This window comes from Lolium perenne, chromosome 2 (genome assembly GCF_019359855.2).
Source record: "Lolium perenne isolate Kyuss_39 chromosome 2, Kyuss_2.0, whole genome shotgun sequence".
NCBI classification, from domain to species: domain Eukaryota; kingdom Viridiplantae; phylum Streptophyta; class Magnoliopsida; order Poales; family Poaceae; genus Lolium; species Lolium perenne.
This window is the reverse complement of record NC_067245.2, coordinates 10,483,636-10,503,077: the sequence shown is the minus strand read 5'-3', so window position 1 is coordinate 10,503,077 and position 19,442 is coordinate 10,483,636. Positions and strand designations below refer to the sequence as shown.

Genomic DNA, 19,442 nt, shown 5'->3' with positions numbered 1-19,442 from the left:
TCCATGATCTGTATATGTAGTGATGTAGTGCTGCCCATGTATTTTTACAATAATGTTCTTGACCATACTCCTTTGTTTATTTCAGCAAGGCCTCGGAGTCTAGTGCTTCCATGAGGTGCCCAGGTTCCCACGGTTCAGGCATGAAAGTGACTATCCGTTAGCTGGATCAACTGCTATTATGTGTGTTGTCTCTTAAGTCTGCTTCAAGTGCTATTATGTGTGTTATCTGCTATCTTGTTCATGTGCCAGTGAGATAATTTTCTTTTCTTTTGCAAAGCGAGTGTTGATTGACCTAAGTGTTGATGGAGTAGTACATCAGCCACTTGATCATTATTTGTTTCATGTAATTGATCATGTCCTCATGCATTGTGCTCATATTTTCTTTGGAGTAGTGTTGCCTTCTTATTTTAAAATGTTTAAGTTGCTGATCAACGTGCTATTAATTTTTTTGGAATGGTTCCAAAGTGTTACAGAAGCAAGAATCCGATTTGTGACCATGTTTATAATTACACAATCTGTTTTATAAAGGCTATTGAATTGCGGTGTGCTTTGGATTATCCTTGAGTTTTTATTGAACATGTGGGCTTGGGTTTGGTCGACTTATGAATGTCAAGCTTAACCCCAACTTGTATTCAATGTGGGACAAACCTAGAGCTTTTTTGAGCTGAATTTCTTGGTTTGACAAGAAATTCAAAATCAGACCATTTATAGCTCTATCTTTGGATTATACTTGAATTTATATTGAACTTGTTGTTTGGTTGACTTGATGAAGCTTAAACATGACTTGTATTAAATATGGGCAGAAACTGGAGCTCTTTGGAGCTGATCTGGACCACTAGTTCAACAAAGTAGATTAAATCTGACTTGTATTAAATCTGGCCGACTTGATAAATGAGAAATCTGCATCTAATTTGGTTGTGACTTGGAAATCATTTAGTTTTTCCCGGTTTGAGTTGAGTGTGTAGAAAGTAGACGAATTCTCGCCTAGCTTGGAAATGACATCTACATGTACTCTGTATGTTTAGCTTGGAAATTGTTGCCTGACTTGAATGTTCTCTAGCTTTAGAATTGGAGTGTTCTACTAGTTCCTGACCACTTCCCTTTTCTGTGTGTTGCTGTAACTCTGGGGATTTCAAGTTGGTGGGGCTGGTTAGGAGATAGCCATTGCCACCAGATCTATCCGGTTTGCAGCGGTGGCCTTCGTCTTCGACTTGGTGGGTTTAGGTGAGTGTCAAGGTCCTCTCTTGTCTCTTCCCATTTAGGTCTCTGGTGGTGTGGTTGTGTTGGCGCTGCTTTGGTTTAGTGTTCTGTGATGATCTCCAATGGAAGCTATATTTTGTAGGTAGGAAATTTGACGGGCTGTGGTGTTTCTACGGCTGGTCTATGTCAGCAGAGCTTGCTTGTGCTGATTAGCATTTGTATTCGTGCTGCTTTGGTTTAGTATCCTGTGTTGATCTCGAACAGAAACTATATTGTGTAGCTATGAAATTGTTGAGGATTGGCTGGCTCACTCGATGGTTTTAGTTATCTAGCTGTAGCTACTGAACATGGTAAAAAGTGATCACAGTTGGGTACTTTCTATCACTTGGCTTGTTATATGCCAAATGCATGCTTGCTGTTATTTGGCTTGTTATACTAGAGTAGTTCTGTTTGCCTGCTTTATCCTCCACCTTATTATTGTTTGCCTGCTTTACCATTGTGTGTCAAAACCTTTCATTCTCAAAGTTTGTATAAGAAGATAAGCAACATTCAGTACAATAAATGAGAAAAATCAAGTAAAGCTACACTCAAACCGTGCAGTATGAAAATAATAATCATTATTCCTTGTCAATTTATGGAAATTATTTAAATGAAATATAACATCTGGACCTTTTCTCATAGTCTGATAATATACGAAAATTCCAGCATTAGTGGAAACCGAGTGGTTTGATTGTACATCGACTCCCCTAACAAAACATTGTTTTTCGAGGAATTGTGGAGGCCTCCTCCGTTGCTTTTTGTTTAAAAACATACATAAAATGTTGCCCTCTCTTAGCATCCGCGGGGCTGAAAACACTACATACATGGTTCTTTTGAAGTAAAGATTTTGTTGCTATAGCTTTAAATTGACAAATACTTTGCCGCAAATGCAACAATATGCATGTCTGAACTTCCCCCTTCCTGCATAGCCTTCTTGGCCTTTTGCATCAATTTTGCAGCATTCCTTTTGTACTTATCATTTCTTTCCCCGTCCATCACCTCTCTAATACATCTCTCGATTTCCCCACTCCTTAGGAATCCAATATCACTCTTTCGTGCCTGCACACCCATGCCCCACACGCTCTCCACATACTTTGAGATTGTGGGTTGGTCTGCCCAATGTGGAATGCCGACAAGAGGAACACCGCTAGCAACTGCTTCCAGTGTTGAGTTCCATCCACAATGGGTAACAAAACAACCTACATGTATATTTTCATGAATTAAAATGCATTTTTATTTTTTCACTTAACATATTATTTAGTAGTCATGGCCAAAAAAGAGTAAAGGAAATATAGAGATATATCATACCGATCGCCCTATGTGCAAGAACCTCAAGTTGGGGGCACCAAGAAACAATTAATCCCATCTTCTCACATTTGAGCTTGAGGCCTTTAGATAACTTGTGTGCCTCATTTGATCTGACAACCCACATAAAAGGTTTGCCGGAGTCGCATAGTCCGTTTCCAAGCTCCTCTAGCTGAGTTGCGTCATAGTTGGAGACAGTCCCATATGATACAAGCACAACGGACGAGATCTCCTGCTTCTCTAGCCAATCCATACATGGTGCATCGCAATTGAACAAGTTGAACCCATAAGACTTGTTGGATGGAAGGCGATCATCGTCGAGGTAAAATGATGGCAATGTTGGGCCTATCATCTTTGCTCTCCAAGTTAACTCCATGTACTCTGCCTCCTGCTCAGTTGAAAAAGTGGAAAAAAAGCAAATAAATCCTTGGTTGTGTGGAAGTGTTGTTTGAGACATTTTACATGGTCTAAATCCTTATCATGTGGAAGCGTTCTTTGAGACACATTTAACATGGTTTTGCCTAAAACGTGTATGATGAGAGAGAGTTAGTGTACGGAGTATAAATTAAGCCGAAGTTATTACCTTTGGCTCCAAGTCGTGGAATGAGTTGACGAGCACATCGTCGGCTTCGTCCAACCCCTCGAACTGCCGAATCGATGTCCTGGTGAACACAGGCTTGGACTCCGGCACCGCCACGAACGGCGGCATGTCCTCCGGCCCGAGCTCCACGCTCAGCGCTCCCCTCGCCACCAGCTCGCGCCCGTCCGTGGCCGGCAGCGCCATGCGCCCCGCCCAAAGCTCCCCGTAGATGACGTTCACGGCGCACGGCTGGGAGAAGAACGCCGCGGTGGCCACGCCGGCGGCGCGCGCCACGGGCAGCGCCCACGCGAGGTGCGGGTCGTAGACCAGCACGCGCACGGGCCGCCCCGCGCGCGCCTCGGAAAGCAGGAGCTCCCGCAGCGTCTCCGACCCGGCGGCCTCCATCCGGGAGAAGGACTCCGCGTGGTCCGGGCAGGACGCCATGCCGCCGGCGTCGAAGCCGTCGGAGATGGCGGCCACGCGGAACGGGTCGCCCGGCGGGTCGGTGCAGGAGAGCACGTAGCGGGTGACGACGAGGGTGGGGCGCAAACCGTGGTACGCCAGGCGGCGCCCGAACTGGAGCATCGGGTTGGTGTGCCCCTGCGCTGCGGGAAACGGCAGGAAGAAGACGTTCGCGCCGCCGCCGCCACCTCCATGGTTGACGCTCTCGCTGGTGGTGACCGTCGCGGCCGTGACTGTGGTGGTGTCCATGTTTCCGGTGTTCCGTGTTCCCAGTAGCTAGTCAAGGATCGGCAGATAAATAGGCAGGGAAGACTCGAAGCAGAGTAGCGCGCAAGGTTGCTCCTCAGGACTGTCAACTCAAATTTGTTTCCACGCTCCTGTCTGGTGGCAAAACTGGATTTTGCACTTGAGTAGCTAGCTCTTGTTGGTGAGTGAAGGGACGAGGAAGGCGCCTGCATTCTACACCATACGCATCCGCATGTTGGCTTCACAGCAACCGAGTAATCTATCACGTCCATAAAATACTGCAGAGGAGACACTGACTCATTTGCTTATTTACTTATTCAGGTACATTTTTTTTCGATAAACGGAATATATTAATATCAAAAGATACCAATTACACCCAGCCACTGCAACAACGCACCACCTTAATGCCAGTACGGATGCACACAACTAAAGAAGAGAAAAGAAAATTAAGAAATAAAAATTCCGCCACAGTATCACATGCGTAGCAACAGTAGTACATCCACCACCAAGACAACACCTGAAATACAGACTCTCCAAAAAGCGACGCCTCCAAGAAGGGAACAGTTCACCAGCGCATCGTCGCCCGATCAAAGATCTTAGGGTTTCACCCTGAAGATAGTCCTTGCTCTTAAAATAATGCCTCCAACAAAGTCATTGGCAGGCACAACCAGTTAAAGTTAGACCTTGAGTTTTCACCCAGAAAGGTAGGACTCCGAACTTCACCTGTGTTGTCGCCCCCACTTTCATACCACTGTTGCAAATCCCGGAACACCAAGAAAATTCCTCAACATTGCGAAGCCTTGAACCTTCTTTAGTTAATCCCCCAATCCCGCCTTCATGATATTCTCTGGTTCTGACTTCATCATGGACCAAAAGTCTCTTGATATCAACACAGAACAGATCTTCACGTCGTTCCCTCTGGAACCAAACAGTCGGAATAAAAGCATGGGTGCGCGTGACCGAATACCACCCGATCATGTGAACTCCAGGCAAAAGATGCACTATTCCATTCGCGTCAGAGCCTTCCGAAACTCATCATTCCGGCTAGATGAAGAAAGATCGGCATCCGGAACGTCTTCATCTTCGCGAAAGAACCCTAGGACCACCACCATGAAAACCGGAATGGACGGCCCCCACGTCGCCGCCATGGCTGGGAACCACGGTCCATCTTCCTCCTCCAACCCGGCCAGTGGAGGCCGGCAGCCGTCGGGATAGTGGCTACGCACACCCACGACGCGGAGACGGTTGGCTGCTAGGAAAGCCTGGCCGAGCCTCAATGCCACTGCCTCGCGACCATGTACCTTGCCACCGCCATCCGATCCCGCTGCCGCCCTTCCTTCCCGCCGAGATCCGCCACACCACCGCGTCCCCCGCCATGATACAGGTGATGTAGCCGAAGGCCACCACCACCAGACCCGCTGTCTACCATCGCCGCCCCTGAAGGACCCCACCTCCGCGCGAAGGGGAGTCCATGGGTGCGCCACCATCGCCCCTGCCTTTGGTAGCCGGGCGCGGCTGCCACCGGGCCGACACCGATGGCGACAGCAGCCAGGAGGAGGGAGATCGGTCGGCCTCTGGCTAGGGTTTGGGTCATCGCCCGGAGCCGCCTCACGCGAGACAACCCGGGGCGAAGGTTGGGGAGGTAGGAGAGGGGGTGGGAGGGGTCGGTGGTGGAGGGTGGGCGGCGGCGCCGGGAGAGAGGGTGGGCGCCTGCTAGGGTGGAGGGGCGGCTAGGGTGGAGGTACACACGTACACGTTGGTCTGTTACCTGGTCAAGCGATTAGGAAGACCTTAAAAATGGGGAGAATTTCACTTCTCGGCATGTGCACCAACTAGGGATGCACACTGCTATTTGACATGAGTACTAAGATTTTTAATCTTGGTTAAGATTAAAGCATAGTCCTCAAGATAAATTGCATGAGTTTCAGAACCAGCATGGGACTCAAGTATAAATAAGGATCTAAATTCGCTTCCGTGAGAATTTGAACTCAGATGCTAGGTTTGTACATCCACTCCCCCAGCCAGTTGAGCACTTGAGCTAGTCTCACTTTCCCACTTATTCAGGTACATGATTCCAGGTTAGTTAAAAAAAATCAGAGTGAACCTCTGGTTGATAAACAGAAACCAATAATGCTACACTTACATGCACTTTTGTTACAGAAAAATTTTACGGGCTGATTTGTAATCACTTGGTTGGTTTAGATTCTTTGTAGGACCAAACCTTGTTTCATGGAGTGCTATAAAGGAAGCTACATTTTAAAGGTTAAATACTGAAGTTAAATATAAGGCTCTAGCAAATGCTACAACCGAACTCATTTGCATAGAAGCTCTCCTTCATGGGCTCGGCGGCACATTGAAAGAAAGATCATGGCTATGGTCTGATAACTTAAGTGCTACAATAAACATCTCGAAATCAAGTTTATCTCAAGCAAGGACAAAGTGGCTGATGGATTCACTAAGGCACTTCCAGTTACAAGTCTACATAAATTTTGGCGTAATCCAAATCTTCGCCGAAGTTTAGATTCGGGGGGGGGCGCCTGTTAAACAACATGTAATACATGTATGATATGGTATGTAATATATGTATGATACGGTATGTAATACTTTGGTTTTTATGGGCACTTTTAAGGTAATAAATTCTTCTATGAAGAACATCTTTTCTTAATTTTGTTTTTGTAAAAATGCTTTGTCTTCTTGCTTCTTGTCCAAATATGAAATCATTAGTAATAAACTAATAGTAATTCAAATACCACCATTTGTGACCTGATTTACTAACATTACATATGTGCTAGACTGCTTTCTTAGAAAAAGATAATACCAAGGCCTCTGCTTCCATTGATGCATGTAGCCTTCTTGTGGTTTCTTTTATCATGTTCACTATTTCTTCACCTATTTTCTTATATAAAAATAAAAAAAAATCGGTTCTAGACTTCTTACCGTGTCATTTCATAATAGCATAACTGTTGACGATGCAAAACATAATTACTCTATTAACATGTGCATACAGAAGGTGCTGATCTCGGGTATTTCTGGTTTCCATATTTCAGGTTTCTAGATCTGGCACCCGATTTTCCTCCGAAAATATCTAAACCCGAAAATTTGGGTCCGGGTTTGGGTTTTCCCAATTAGCCCGAATAGAGGATGCAAGAGATGGTTGGGGACTTTGAACTGGGCACAAGATTGTTGGGGACTTGGAACTGGGTACATAATTCAAACACCGTGAGTTCTTGCCACCAGCTATAGAAAGCACAAATAAATTTAATTCGGTAAATACATTGCTGCAAAGTCAGCAATATTCTTGTCGGAGCTCCCTCCCTCTTGCATTGCCTCTTTGGCCATCTTCATGAATTTTTTAGCGTTTGCACGGTACTCCTCCTTCCTCTCTCCACCCATCACCTCTTTGATGCAGCCATCCACTTCCTCCCTGGTGACGTAACCTTTCTCATTGGCCCGCATCCGCACGCCGATTTTCCATGCCTTCTCCACATACCTTGCATTGGTTGGCTGGTCTGCCGACCGTGGCATTGCCACCATCGGCACACCGGCGGTAATTGCTTCTGTCGTCGAGTTCCATCCGCAGTGTGTCAAGAAACAACCTGAACATAAAAAGGGTTGTAACGTTATTTTATTTTCAAAGTCGATCGCATATTCAGTTACTCCCAATTTAGTTTCATACTCAAAAGAAAATCATACCTATCGCTTTATGCGCCAAGACCTCGAGTTGGGGACACCAAGGTACAATTAAGCCCTTCTGCTTGCAGTTGTCTCGTACTTCTTCAGTCAACTTTTGTGCCTCGCTTGGCCTCACAACCCAGATAAATGGGTTGCCGGAAGCGCAGAGCCCATGTGCAAGCTCCTCAAGCTCGGCGGCGTCCATGCTATAGACCGTTCCATAGGACGCAAGGACAACTGAGCCACCGTAGGCTCTGTTTGACGGCAGGCGGCCGTCGTCAAGGAAGAAGGACGGCAGCGTTGGGCCGACCGTCTTGGCTAGCCATCTCGACTCCATGTACTGCGCCTCGTGTGGCTCGAGGTCACGGAAGGAGTTGATGAGCACGGCGTCCACTTCCTCAAGGTCCTCGAACTGCCGGATCGACACGTCGAGGTACTTCGGGTACAGCTCCGGCGAGACCACGAACGGCGACAGGTCCTCCGGGCCAAGATCCACGCTCACCACGCCGCGGCGACGAAGCGCGCTCCCGTCAGCCATCGGCAGCGGCGCGCGCCCCGCCCACGCCTCGCCGTAGACCAGGTCCACGGCGCAGGACTGCGACATGAACGCGGCGGTGGGCAGGCCGGCGGCGCGCGCCACGCGCCCCGCCCAGGGCATGTGCGGGTCGTACACCAGCACGGACGGGGTTCTGCCGGCGCACACCTCGGCGGCGATGACCTGCGCCAGGGTGTCTGACCCGATGGCCTCAGCCTTGCGGCAGTACTCGACCGGGTCAGGGCAGGAGCCCATGCCGCCGGCGTCGAAGCCGCCGGGTCGGGCAACTTTTCTGCTTCTTCAGACCTCAACACCCAAAGGAAAGGTTGTGCAGAATTGCACAATCCATAGCCTAGCTCTTCTATTTGTGCCGTGTTGAGGTTAGCGACCGTGCCATAGGATGCAAGGACCACGGAACAAGGAGCCTGGTTGTCTAGCCATGCCATGCATGGAGCAGTGCTGGAGACGAGGTTGAAACCGTAGGACTTGTTCAATGGCAGACGATCATCGTCTAGGTAGAACGATGGCAATGTCGGGCCGACGGTCCTTGCGCGCCATCTTGACTCCATGTAATCTGCCTCCTGCTCAACCCGAAAATATAGATCTTTTTGTCATATAGCATTGCTGTATAGCAAATAACATGTAAAAAATGATGTTCAGTTATCGATGGAGAGGATGGCCCAATTTTTAATTTCAAAGCAGAAGTGGATGCCCAATGACAGTCTGTCTGCCTTGCCTGCGACAAGATTTCGGCTGATCAAAACAACAAACAGGTGGTGCTCACCGTGGGTTCCAGGTCGCGGAAGGAGTTGACGAGCACGTCGTCGGCCTGGTCCAGCTCGTCGAACTGCCCGAGAGCTGAGTCCGTGAACGCCGGGTACCACTCCGGCTTGGCCACGAACGGCGGCACGTCCTCGGGCCCAAGGTCCACGCTGAGCACACCCCGGCGACGCAGCGCGCTCCCGTCCGCCAGCGGCAGCGCGACCCGCCCCGCGCGCGCCTCGCCGTAGACCACGTCCACCGCGCACATCTGCGTCATGAACGCGGCCGCGGCCACGCCGGCTTCCCGCGCCACCCGCCGTGCCCAGGGCAAGTGCGAGTCGTACACGAGCACGCGCACGCGCACGTCGTCGTCGGCGAGCAGGAGCCGCGCCAGCGTGTCCGACCCGGCGGCCTCCATCCGGCGCAGGTACTCCGCGGTGTCGGGGCAGGAGGCGATCCCGCCGGCGTCGAAACCGTCTGAGATGGCGGCCACGGGGAATGGGCAGTCTTTGGGAGCGGTGGTGGAGAGGACGTGGCGGGTGAGGACGAGCGTGGGGCGGAGGCCGTGGTAGGCGAGGCGGCGGCCGAGCTGCAGCATCGGGTTGGCGTGGCCCTGCATCCCCGGGAACGGCAGCAGCAGCACGCGCCCGCCGCCGCCGGTGAGCTGGACGGTGGTGTCTGGGCTATCCATGGCCGTGAAGTCGGCGTCTTCCGCTTCCGGCAGGCCTGTGCGAGTGTTTCTTTGACACGAATCTGCGGCTGTGACAGCGACAAACGCAGATGGCTCTGCTGTACGCGACGACAAGTCAAAGCAAATCCGTCCATTCTCCGCGATTTGGTTCTCAGGATCGCGGTGCCGATGCTAGCACTCGCGGCGGTATGGTACTACGGAGTAGATCGATTTGACAAAATAAAAAGAAGCTAAACTGCCTGCCGCATAATGCTACTACTACTACTCATATGTCTATCTATCAATCGATTCATCGATCTGAAATGAAGATAAACGAGACGACCGACTGACTCACCGATTTTCATTCAGCGCCATCCACCACGTACTAAGTACGCCGCCACATCTCCAGCTCCCTTCGCTTGCGTCGGCCATCCCTACCTCGCCGGCGGCACAAAGTGCCCTGCTCCTCTCCTCTCCTCTCCTCGACGAGTAAAGAGTCAAAGTCTAAGTCGTCACACACGACGCACGCGTTGGTTCCACCCCTTCTCGTACTTATAGATGGGAGAGATCGAGCTGGTTTGAGGTTTGAATTTTAGAGAGGAGGGGAGAAGAGGTATGGCGGGAAGAAGATGGGGTTAGAGGCAATTTCGGTCATGTTTGTTCCTTGTTTCTAGGAACAGCGACTTTGATGGGTGGAAGGAGCACTAATGTGGAGGGAGCCGTTTTGGTTGCTTGCCAAAATGCCTCGGCCACTCACGATCCTCTTTCACCAATCACACATTAGTTTCTCCTAATAACCACGCGGTTCTCCAGTAATCAAGCCGGGCCCTTACAAATTCCAAGTGGCTAACCAAATTAACGGAGCAATCAGGTGGGAGAATGCCAAAAGCACGTACTGCCCATCCTCTCACGCATGGGTTCCAAGAGCAACGCAAAGCGCTTATGTAGACGCTTAAAAAGGGATAAATAATACCTACGAAAAAGGAAGACAACCAAGGGCCTGTGTTCTTCAATGCAAGGTCCTAAGTTAAGACTCTAAAAGACGCTTTGTGGGACGCATGCTATGAGCAGGAAATACACCAAGCGGCGAGCGTAAACTTTTGCGTCGATGCCACAAGTGAGGCTAGGATTAAGGTTGATAACTACCCATTGGCTAGGATTTCCATCGTAGCGCCCACTTTTAAGCACCGCATTGTGGAAGCTCTAAGGAGAAGCGGAAGAGAACATCCGTATCTACTCCACCATGGAATTCATCTAGTCAAAGTATCAATTGGCACACAAACGAGTAGCAGTAGTACTGCAGAGAATTCGTACTGACATAGTCATGTCATATTTGACTGCGTTGCTTCAGCTCCGGCCGTACGGCCTGTTCAGGAAGCAAGAATTAATTTCCAGGCATCATCCAAACTAAATTCTGTACCGAATTGCGGATAGACTCATTCCGTTCATATTTTACATGCACATACGAAAACATATACAAACTTCTGTAGGTACCAAATAGACTCCATTAACAGGATGGAGCTAGTTGACTTGGCCAAGCCGTCCCGTATTCCAACGTTCCAAATTGGCTAATAACTGATTGGTTCCAATGTTGACGGAATGACTGAGCTTCTTATGTTATTTATTGGTGTTGCCACTGATGGTGGGATAATTCAAGGCTGCCAGAAACTATGTTCCTCTGCAATTAAGTTAGGACTGAGATTCTGGCGTTATAACAAGGTAAGATTTTTCGTTTACAGTGCAAAAGGAACTAATTCTGAGATTGTATCTTTTCAGTTGCTATGTTTTGGACGTGCTGTCGAGTAGATGAAGATTGAGATGATCCAAATCTCTTCCTCGTTTGGATTACTTTTCTAATGTATCATTTTTCTGATTTGTCTCATGCACTGGACAAACATATATGGAAAAATAGGCCATGCTACAGGCAGCGCTAGGCCTTGCCTGCCCACTGCACAGCAATTAAATATGAATGAAGGCAAGCTAATATATTTCACAAAACGTTGCAGTCATATGATTGATAATACATCTCCATGTTTAGTGGAGCAAAGGTTGTCACCATTAGTTCTATAGAAGGGACTCAACCCATTATTACATATAAAATAAGATACGATAGTTCATAGCTAATATTACAATAATGTTGCTCCAACAAATTGCTCTATCAAACCTGACTGAGCAAAACGAGAATATATTACTCTCACCACCGCCATAGTTTCCATGGAAAGCTACGGAAGAATTCTATGAGCTCCAAGTTACATTTAGCTAACATATTTACAGAGTGAACACAAAATATATTCTGGTCTCTAAGTTTTACACACACAAATTCAAGTGTTGCTACCAGACGCAAATGCATGATCTCCGTGCTAGCCCTCAGCACCTAGTTATGTCCCTCGCCGCCACCGCAACCCAGCTGATCACAACATAACAAAAACTGGAACTGCCGCCATCCATTCCAATAGTCACATGTAGACTGATCCATCACTTACTGCCCAATTCATGTGCTATCTTAGATCCATCTCATATGGTCGATTCAAGAAAAAAGTAGCAGTTAGTGAAGAGAACTAGCAGTGAACCTAGCTAATCAATTCTAGTTTCATTAGCAAGAGTGTTGGAAAATTTTGCCATAAACAGGAAACAAGCATATTTATACCTCACAGATTCAGTAAAAATTACATGGTTGGCAATGTATGAGCATATCTTCTATCAGGAGTTAGCACTTAATCATCATAAGGCAACTGGCAAAACAAAATGGTACCTCCCAGATCCTGGACCTCAATTCAGTCCAATTATGAAGCCATACTGTTTTGTTTTGTTTAATTCTGTTAGTGAGAATAAAATGGTGAGGGTTCTACTGTGTGTTGCATTTGTTTTGCATAAAAACATGTGCATAACCTGAGGAATAGGAGTAAGCACATAAGCAGAGAGTTCCAAGTTTTAGATTCATCCAAATAACTGAAATTATTGATACCTAAGTTATTCCTAACCAAAATTGAAAACTAGGTACTGCATCAGAGCTGAAGTGTATTTTGTTCAATCAGGTTCATTCGTTCAGTAGCAACCCATTTTCATTTTCTACACAACAAAAAGCAAGCACATATCATAAATCAATTGACAGTTGGACACTTTCACTGGCAACCTGTTTCCATTTTCTATACAATAATACAACAAAAGGCAGGCATGTATCATAAATCCACTGATAGTTGGACACATTCACTGGCCAACAGAGAAGAAATGCCCTGCACAACCGTTGTACCTTGTACTGCGTCGTACCAAAATGCCCTGCATCAACGTGATAAATAAATAGAATAAAAAATTACAATGAATGCATGGAGGGTGAGGAGGAGAGGGAGATCACCTGTCAGATGCAAGTTTGGGATGTGGCCGACGGCAGCGGGACAGAGTGGTCTCAGGCAGCAGCAGGTCAGGGACATCACTGGCAACCGCAGCTCATGGAGGTTTTCCAGAACGTTGTCGATGGCGGCTGCAACTCCATGAAGGCGAGGAACATCCCCCCCCCCCCCTGTTGCATATCTGCAGCGAGCTCCACAGAGGCAGGACATAGACGGCAGGTCCTCCACCTCTACCTCCGGTCTGAGCTGCCTCTTGTGGCGTTGTCCGCGACTGGTATGTCGGGGCATGGAGGGAGGCAGAGGGGCGTCGGCAGCCCAGGTCAACAGGAGGCACCATGGCGGGCGTGATGGGAGCGCCCAGCTCCATGTGCTCCGGATGGCGAGGACTAGCACAAGGCAGACGTTCTTGACGCCAACGTCTTGGGCATGGCGGGTGGAGGGGATTGGGTCGGTGGGGGTGTCTGACGGCGAGGGAGTTGGGTGGGTGTGGTGGGGTGGTCGGCCGCTGAGTGGCGAGGTGAGGTGAGCAGCACCAAGCGGCTGCGGCAATGTTAGCAAATTGAGTGGAGAAAGGGGTTTGAGGGAGATATGTGGTGGGAGCGATCTGCAAAAGATGCAAAAAAAAATTGTCAACGCGTAGAATATGATGGGTTCCACGATACGCAAAAGATGCAAAACATATTGTCAGAAAACAAAATTCGGAGTCAAGGAAATTGCATGTTTTTTGTTTATAGTATTTTGCATCAAACACATAGAATATGCTGATTGTATAGAACTCACAAAAAAGAGAGCAGACATGCCTTACCTACGAGATGGCCGTCGTCATACTGGTGGATACCATTTCAACTACCAGTGTGTTGCTGAGGACACCGCTGCCTGCTACTCTTTCGGCTGCGTTAACTAAACTGATAGGAAGCTGTAGTGCAGCGATACACTAAACTCACACAGCTACCAACAATCTTGTCTTCTTTCTTGTCCATGCCAGCTACAACAGCTTGCAGCTGCACTTCCCGCTGACGCCGCTGTTTATGGCTGAGCTGGCCGTGTGTGCCGACCAACACGGTAGCATCACCATCTTGTACCGCCATTGGTCTCTTGCTTCTCAACAGCCGTTAGTTCAGTCTGAACTTTCAACATGGTTCTGCAACAAAACTATAAAATTTATTACTCGGAACTAGGAAAATGTTGCATGAGTGCTCATATAACAGAATAAATGTTGCATTGAGTGGTTTTCTCTAGTAGATTGGTGGACTAATCCACTCAATCATCAGGCTGCGCAAGCATTAGCACTAAGCCGCATACCAACTGCTGTAATTTTTTCTTCCTGTGAGAGTATAACCTCCAAAGCTATTTATTTGGACTTGTTCGTAGTAATGGACCTGAAATTATAATAGAAATTGAAAACTAGGTACTGCATAAGAGCTGAAGTGCATTTTGTTCAATCGGGTTCATTCGGTTAGTAGCAACCCGTTACCATTTTCTATACAACAAAAAGCAAGCCAGTATCAAAAATCATCGACAGTTGGACACATTCACTGGCCAAGAGAGAAGAAACTCTATGCACGGCCATTGTATATTGTACTGCATCGTAGCTAGCTAGTAGTGTCCAGTTGAGTGCATCAACATGATAAACAAAAAGAAGCGAAAGTTACAAGGAATGCATGGAGCGGGAGGACGGGGAGAGGGAGATCACCTGGCAGCTGCAAGTTTGGGACGTGGCTGACAGCGACGGGATGGAGTGGTCTCCGGAAGCATCATGTCTGGTACGTTGCTGGCGGCCACAGCTCGGGGAGGTTTTCCAGAATGTCGCTGACAGCAGCTGCGACTCCGTGAAGGCGAGGACCATCTCCTCCCCCTTGCATCTCTGCAGCGAGCTCCACATAGGCAGGATGCGGACGCCGTGGAGTCCTCCACCTCCAGTGCCAATCTCAGTTGATGCTTGTGTTGTTGCCCGTGATTGGTGCATCGGGGCAGGGAGGGGCGAAGGGGCGCCCCAGCAGCCCAAGTCAACAGGAGGCACCATGGTGGACGTGACGGGGGAGACAGCAGCCAAGTCAACAGGATGAACCATGGCAGACGTGCGCCCAGCTCCAGGCGCTCCGGATGACAAGGACAAGCACCAGATGGAAGTTCTTGACACCGACGTCTTGGGCATGGCAGACGCGCAGGAAGCAGGGGCGGAGGTGATTGGGTGGGTGGTGGTGTGTAACGGTGAGGGAGTCAGGTGGGTGGGGTGGGGTGGCCGGCCGCTGAGTGGGGAGAAGCACTGAGCGGTTGCAGCGGTGTCAGCAAATTGAGTGGACAAAGGGGATTGAAGGAGAGATGTGATGAGACCAATCTGGAAAAGATGCAAAAAAAAGTGAGAAAACAAGAATCTGGATTCAAGGAAATAGCGTGCTATTTGTTTACAGTAGTATTATGCATCAAACACATAGAATGCTGAAATTGTAGAACTCAAAAAAAGAGGAGCCATGCCTTACCTACGAAAGGCTGTCGCTATAGTGGTGGATACCACTTCAACCACCGGCTTGTCGTTGAGGACATTGATTCATGTTGCTCTTTCGGCTGCGTTAACAAAACTGCTAGGAAGTGGAACAATGATGTCTTCTTTCTTGTCCATGCCAGCTCGAGCGGCTTGCAGCTGCATTTCAGATTCTCAATGTCCTCATCCTGCCGCGCCGCTGTTGATGGCCGAACTGGCCGCGTGTTTCGACCAACACGGCGCCAACAACAACACTGTCTTGCACCGCCATTGGTCTTTTGCTTCTAAGCACCCATAGTGCAAAGCTTTGTTCAGTTTGAACTTTCAAAAGGATCCTGCAACAAAACTATAAAATTAAATACTCAGAACTTGAAAAATGTTGCATGAATTCTCACAACAGAATAAAGGGAATAGAAAGAGTAGTTACTTTCATGGAGTTAGTGGATGATGATGGATCCAATAAAGCCGTATCTAGCAGCAATGGATAGCACCAGCAATGAATCAGCTTTGCACAAAGTGGATATATGACTCTGACAATAGTAATCTTGTCAGGCACACTCACACCAGAGAAGCATCTCAGATCATCAAAGACCAAGCACAGCTTTTAAAAAATCATGTCCGGCCTGATCCGGTAGCCAAGCCACCCTCCAGGCCACATCACGGACATACTCCTCCTGTTCCTCTACCTTAAGACACATGCGGAATGCAGATGGAAAGGCATTAGTAAGATCTAAGGACTCATAATAGGACGATAAATAAGATTACAAAAGACTTGGTGTTGGTGCAGTACCTTACCATATTGAAAACTTGAACCCTCGCGGTAGAATTCAGGGTCACTTTCTTTTCCTCTATTGTATGCATCCATTCTTGATCCTCTTCTTATACAAGGTTATGTGGTAAGAAACTTCAAGCAAGAAGAACCTTGTTAGAAAGCATGCAAGTACATGCCTATATTCCTCATGTGTACACTTATGGAAAATGCTATACTATAGGTATTGTTACCTAGATAGGATATTAGGATATTAACATCAGCTTTATCACAAATTAATTATGCAACTCGGCACCTTGCAAGTCCTATCATTCAGTGTTAACAAACATGGAAAACACTCTAAACTTCTAATCCAATGTAAGAAGCTATATGTAAGAACGATAGGAAGCTGTACTACATGAATTCAGTCCCTGCCTTTCTGTAAAAAATTCTTCATGTATATTGCCAATTTTCTTCATTTATCACAAGAAGGCGAGAAACATAGCAGAAATGATGAAGAGATACATGCTACTGAACATTACTCGCAAAAATAGCATAGAGATGATGAATAGCAAGTTACCTTTGCAGCTGCTGCTGCACTCCAAGAGTGAACGTGTAAAGAGGGTGGGTCTCGTGGCTTCCTTCTCAAACCAGATGGCCTATGGTGGTCGACTTGCTAGAGTCAACATGGCAAATGACCATGATGTTAATGTGCGTCTTCTCCTTGCCTATGGCTGATCTGTTTAGTTGTCAAACTGCAGGAACAAATTAGAGCTGTTAAAAACAAGAGATTAACAGAATCGGATAAATGAGCACCTATGACAAGACATTCACTGTATGCCAATCATAGTAAAATCGAATCAGTTCCAAGAATCAAATTCTGAAATCAGTATCCGAAGCCACCAAAAGGAATATGGGGGGAGTCAACCAAGGCTTAGAGATAAAACTCATTATTTTTATTGAATTTTGAAATACTAAGTTGATTAGTTTTGAACACTTGACAAAATCACCACCGATAAAATATATGATAAGAAGTAAGACAAAATGATGGACTGCACAAGTAATTAGAATGAGGCAAACAAGAGATATATAATTGGCAATGCGATATATTCCTTAAAACAAACATAATAAGCATTCTATGGTGTAATGCAGATCAAGAGTCAACCATCATGTCATATTGTACTGCATCCTTCTTTTCTCTCTTGTTCCGAGTGCTATTGCAAAAAATAATTAAGTGGTTTTCTCTAGTAGATTGGTGGACTAATACACGCAAGCCTCACACCGCGCAAGCATTAGCACTAAGCCCCATACCTGTATTTTTCCTTCCAGTATTTGGACATGTTAGCAGTAAGGGAGCTGAAATTGTAACCAAAATTAAAAAGTAGGGTACTGCATAAGAGCTGAAGTGCATTTTATTCAATCAGGTTCATTCGTTCAGTAGCAAACCGTTTCCATTTTCTATAAAACAAAAAGCAAGCTATTATCATAAATCCACCGACAGTTGGTCACATTCACTGGCCAACAGAGAAAAAATGCCATGCACGGACATGGTACATTGTACTGCATCGTAGCTAGTAGTTTCCAGTTGAGTGCATCAACATGATAAATAAATAGAAACGAAAATTACAAGGCATGCATGAAGGGGGGAGGAGGAGAGGGAGATCACCTGGCAGCTGGAAGTTTGGGATGTGGCCGACGGCGGTGTGACGGAGTGGTCTCCAGCAGCATCAGGTCGGGGACTTCGCTGGCGGCCGCACCTCGGGGAGGTTTTCCAGAATGTCGCCGATGCCGGCTGCAGCTCAATGAAGGCGAGGACCATCTCCTCCACCTTGCATCTCTGCAGCGATCTCAAGAGAGGCAAGATGCAGACGCCGTGGAGGAGGTCCTTCACCACCAGCGTCGGTCTCGGCTGCTCCTTGTGTCATTGCCTGCAATTGGTGCATTGGGGCATGGAGGGGTGAAGGGCGCCGTCAGCCAAGGTCAACAGAAGGCACCATAGCGGGCGTGACAGGGCGCCCATCTCAGGCGCTCCGGATGGCGAGGACCAGCACTAGGTGGAGGTTCTTGACGCCGACGTCTTGGGCATGGCGGACGCGCGGGAACCTAGGGCCAGAGGGGATTGGGTGGGTGGGGGTGTCTGGCGGCGAGGGAGTAGGGTGGGTGTGGTGGGGTGGCCTGCCGCTGAGCGGCAAGGTGGGACGAGCAGCGGGGAGCAGCATCGAGAGGCTGCATCGGTGTAAGCTAGTTGAGTGGAGAAAGGGGATTGAGGGAAAGATGCCGTTGGAGCAATCTGCAAAAGATGCAAAAAAGAAGTCAGAAAACAACATTCCGGAGTCAGGGAAATTGCATGATATTTATTTACAGTAATATTTTGCATCAAACGCAAGGAATATGCTGAAATTGTAGAACTCAAAAAAAAAAAGAGGAGCCAGGCGTTACCTACGAGAAGACCATTGTCATAGTTGTGGATAGCACTTCAACTAACGGCGTGTCGCTGAGGACACCGCTGCCTGCTGCTCTTGCGGCTGCGTTAACTAAACTGCTAGGAAGCTCTAGTGCAGAGATACATTCAACTCACACAGCTACCAACAATGTTTTCTTCTTTCTTGTCCATGCCAGATCCAGCGGCTAGCAGCAGTACTTCACATTCTAGACGTCCTCATCCCGCCGACGCCGCTGACCGAGCTGGCCACGTGTTTCCACCAACACAGAGGCAGCAGCAGCAACACTGTCTTGTACCACCATTGGTCTCTTGCTTCTCAGCACCCATGGTACAAAGCTTTTTTCAGTTTGAACTTTCAACAGGATCCTGCAACAAAACTATAAACTTTAGTACTCAGAACTTGGAAAATGTTGCATGAGTGCTCATAACTATAACAGAATAAAGGGAAAAGAAAGAGCAGTTACTTTCATGGAGTTAGTGGACGATGCTGGATCTAACAAAGCAAGGTCCTCAATGTGTTCCTCCTCCAAGTCCTGGAATGGAAAGTGTTAGTTGACAATATTCAAAAATTGAAAACTAGAAAGACCTTCAGAAATTTGTAAACATTACAAATTTTCTATTAAGGTATATTAAAATAGAAGCAAAAGAAGGCATTAGATGTAAATCATATGAGCCTACACGGATATATATCAAAACAAAAGAAGGTAAAGGTTGCATAACAGATTCCAACTTCCTAAGCCTTGTACTCGCACTCATTATCATAAGACCTTGAGTTATTTGTTTGTTTTGAAACAAGAGATGGTACTAAAACTACAATCCTACAAAGATAATAGTATCAAATTGTGTTGACTTTGAATTATACGAGCTTACATGTATATGCTTGAAATCAGCACAAATTAAAGATAAGCAGATTTTTACAAGATGCAACAGTTCTGCAACCCATTTCCATTT

General features: G+C 47.3%; 2 protein-coding genes and 2 long non-coding RNA genes across 7 annotated transcripts; all 4 read right to left on the bottom strand.

The window, feature by feature from the left end:
* Positions 1-1,850: 1,850 nt before the first annotated feature.
* LOC127331123 (UDP-glucosyltransferase UGT13248-like) lies at positions 1,851-4,008 on the bottom strand. Its single transcript, XM_051357192.2, has 3 exons — positions 3,128-4,008; positions 2,548-2,932; positions 1,851-2,438 (listed from the first exon to the last, which is right to left on the bottom strand). The coding sequence occupies exons 1-3, from the start codon at positions 3,833-3,835 to the stop codon at positions 2,101-2,103; spliced, it is 1,431 nt and encodes a 476-aa protein (XP_051213152.1). The 5' UTR covers positions 3,836-4,008; the 3' UTR covers positions 1,851-2,100.
* A 2,826-nt stretch (positions 4,009-6,834) lies between these two features.
* Positions 6,835-9,508, bottom strand: LOC127331133 (UDP-glucosyltransferase UGT13248-like). Its single transcript, XM_071825855.1, has 4 exons — positions 8,824-9,508; positions 8,346-8,620; positions 7,526-7,635; positions 6,835-7,428 (listed from the first exon to the last, which is right to left on the bottom strand). Exons 1-4 carry the CDS (start codon positions 9,490-9,492, stop codon positions 7,091-7,093), a joined length of 1,392 nt encoding a protein of 463 aa, XP_071681956.1. The 5' UTR covers positions 9,493-9,508; the 3' UTR covers positions 6,835-7,090.
* Positions 9,509-12,492: 2,984 nt separating this feature from the next.
* LOC127331132 (uncharacterized) lies at positions 12,493-17,964 on the bottom strand. 4 transcript variants are annotated; one of them, XR_011751316.1, is made up of 9 exons: positions 17,715-17,964; positions 16,629-16,803; positions 16,091-16,204; positions 15,728-15,986; positions 15,299-15,635; positions 14,512-15,156; positions 13,624-13,959; positions 12,824-13,422; positions 12,493-12,747 (listed from the first exon to the last, which is right to left on the bottom strand). It is a non-coding gene; the product is annotated as an uncharacterized lncRNA (long non-coding RNA). The 4 variants fall into 4 exon arrangements; XR_011751315.1 differs by having other exon boundaries at positions 12,493-13,422; positions 15,299-15,646; positions 17,715-17,960; XR_011751314.1 differs by having other exon boundaries at positions 12,493-13,422; positions 17,715-17,960.
* Positions 17,965-18,123: 159 nt separating this feature from the next.
* Positions 18,124-19,043, bottom strand: LOC139835121 (uncharacterized). The gene is made up of 3 exons (XR_011750830.1): positions 18,956-19,043; positions 18,488-18,857; positions 18,124-18,338 (listed from the first exon to the last, which is right to left on the bottom strand). It is a non-coding gene; the product is annotated as an uncharacterized lncRNA (long non-coding RNA).
* Positions 19,044-19,442: the final 399 nt, after the last annotated feature.

Excerpts from the sequence above, each read along its gene's own strand:
- LOC127331123 (XM_051357192.2), bottom strand. The coding sequence starts at position 3,835 with ATGGACACCACCACAGTCACGGCCGCGACGGTCACCACCAGCGAGAGC. Across the intron at positions 2,933-3,127 it reads TCCACGACTTGGAGCCAAAG|GAGGCAGAGTACATGGAGTT; the intron begins GTAATAACTTCG and ends TCAACTGAGCAG. Across the intron at positions 2,439-2,547 it reads TCTTGCACATAGGGCGATCG|GTTGTTTTGTTACCCATTGT; the intron begins GTATGATATATC and ends ATATACATGTAG.
- LOC127331133 (XM_071825855.1), bottom strand. The coding sequence starts at position 9,492 with ATGGATAGCCCAGACACCACCGTCCAGCTCACCGGCGGCGGCGGGCGC. Across the intron at positions 8,621-8,823 it reads TCCGCGACCTGGAACCCACG|GAGGCAGATTACATGGAGTC; the intron begins GTGAGCACCACC and ends CGGGTTGAGCAG. Across the intron at positions 7,636-8,345 it reads CCTTTCCTTTGGGTGTTGAG|GCCAAGCGAGGCACAAAAGT; the intron begins GTCTGAAGAAGC and ends CTGGGTTGTGAG.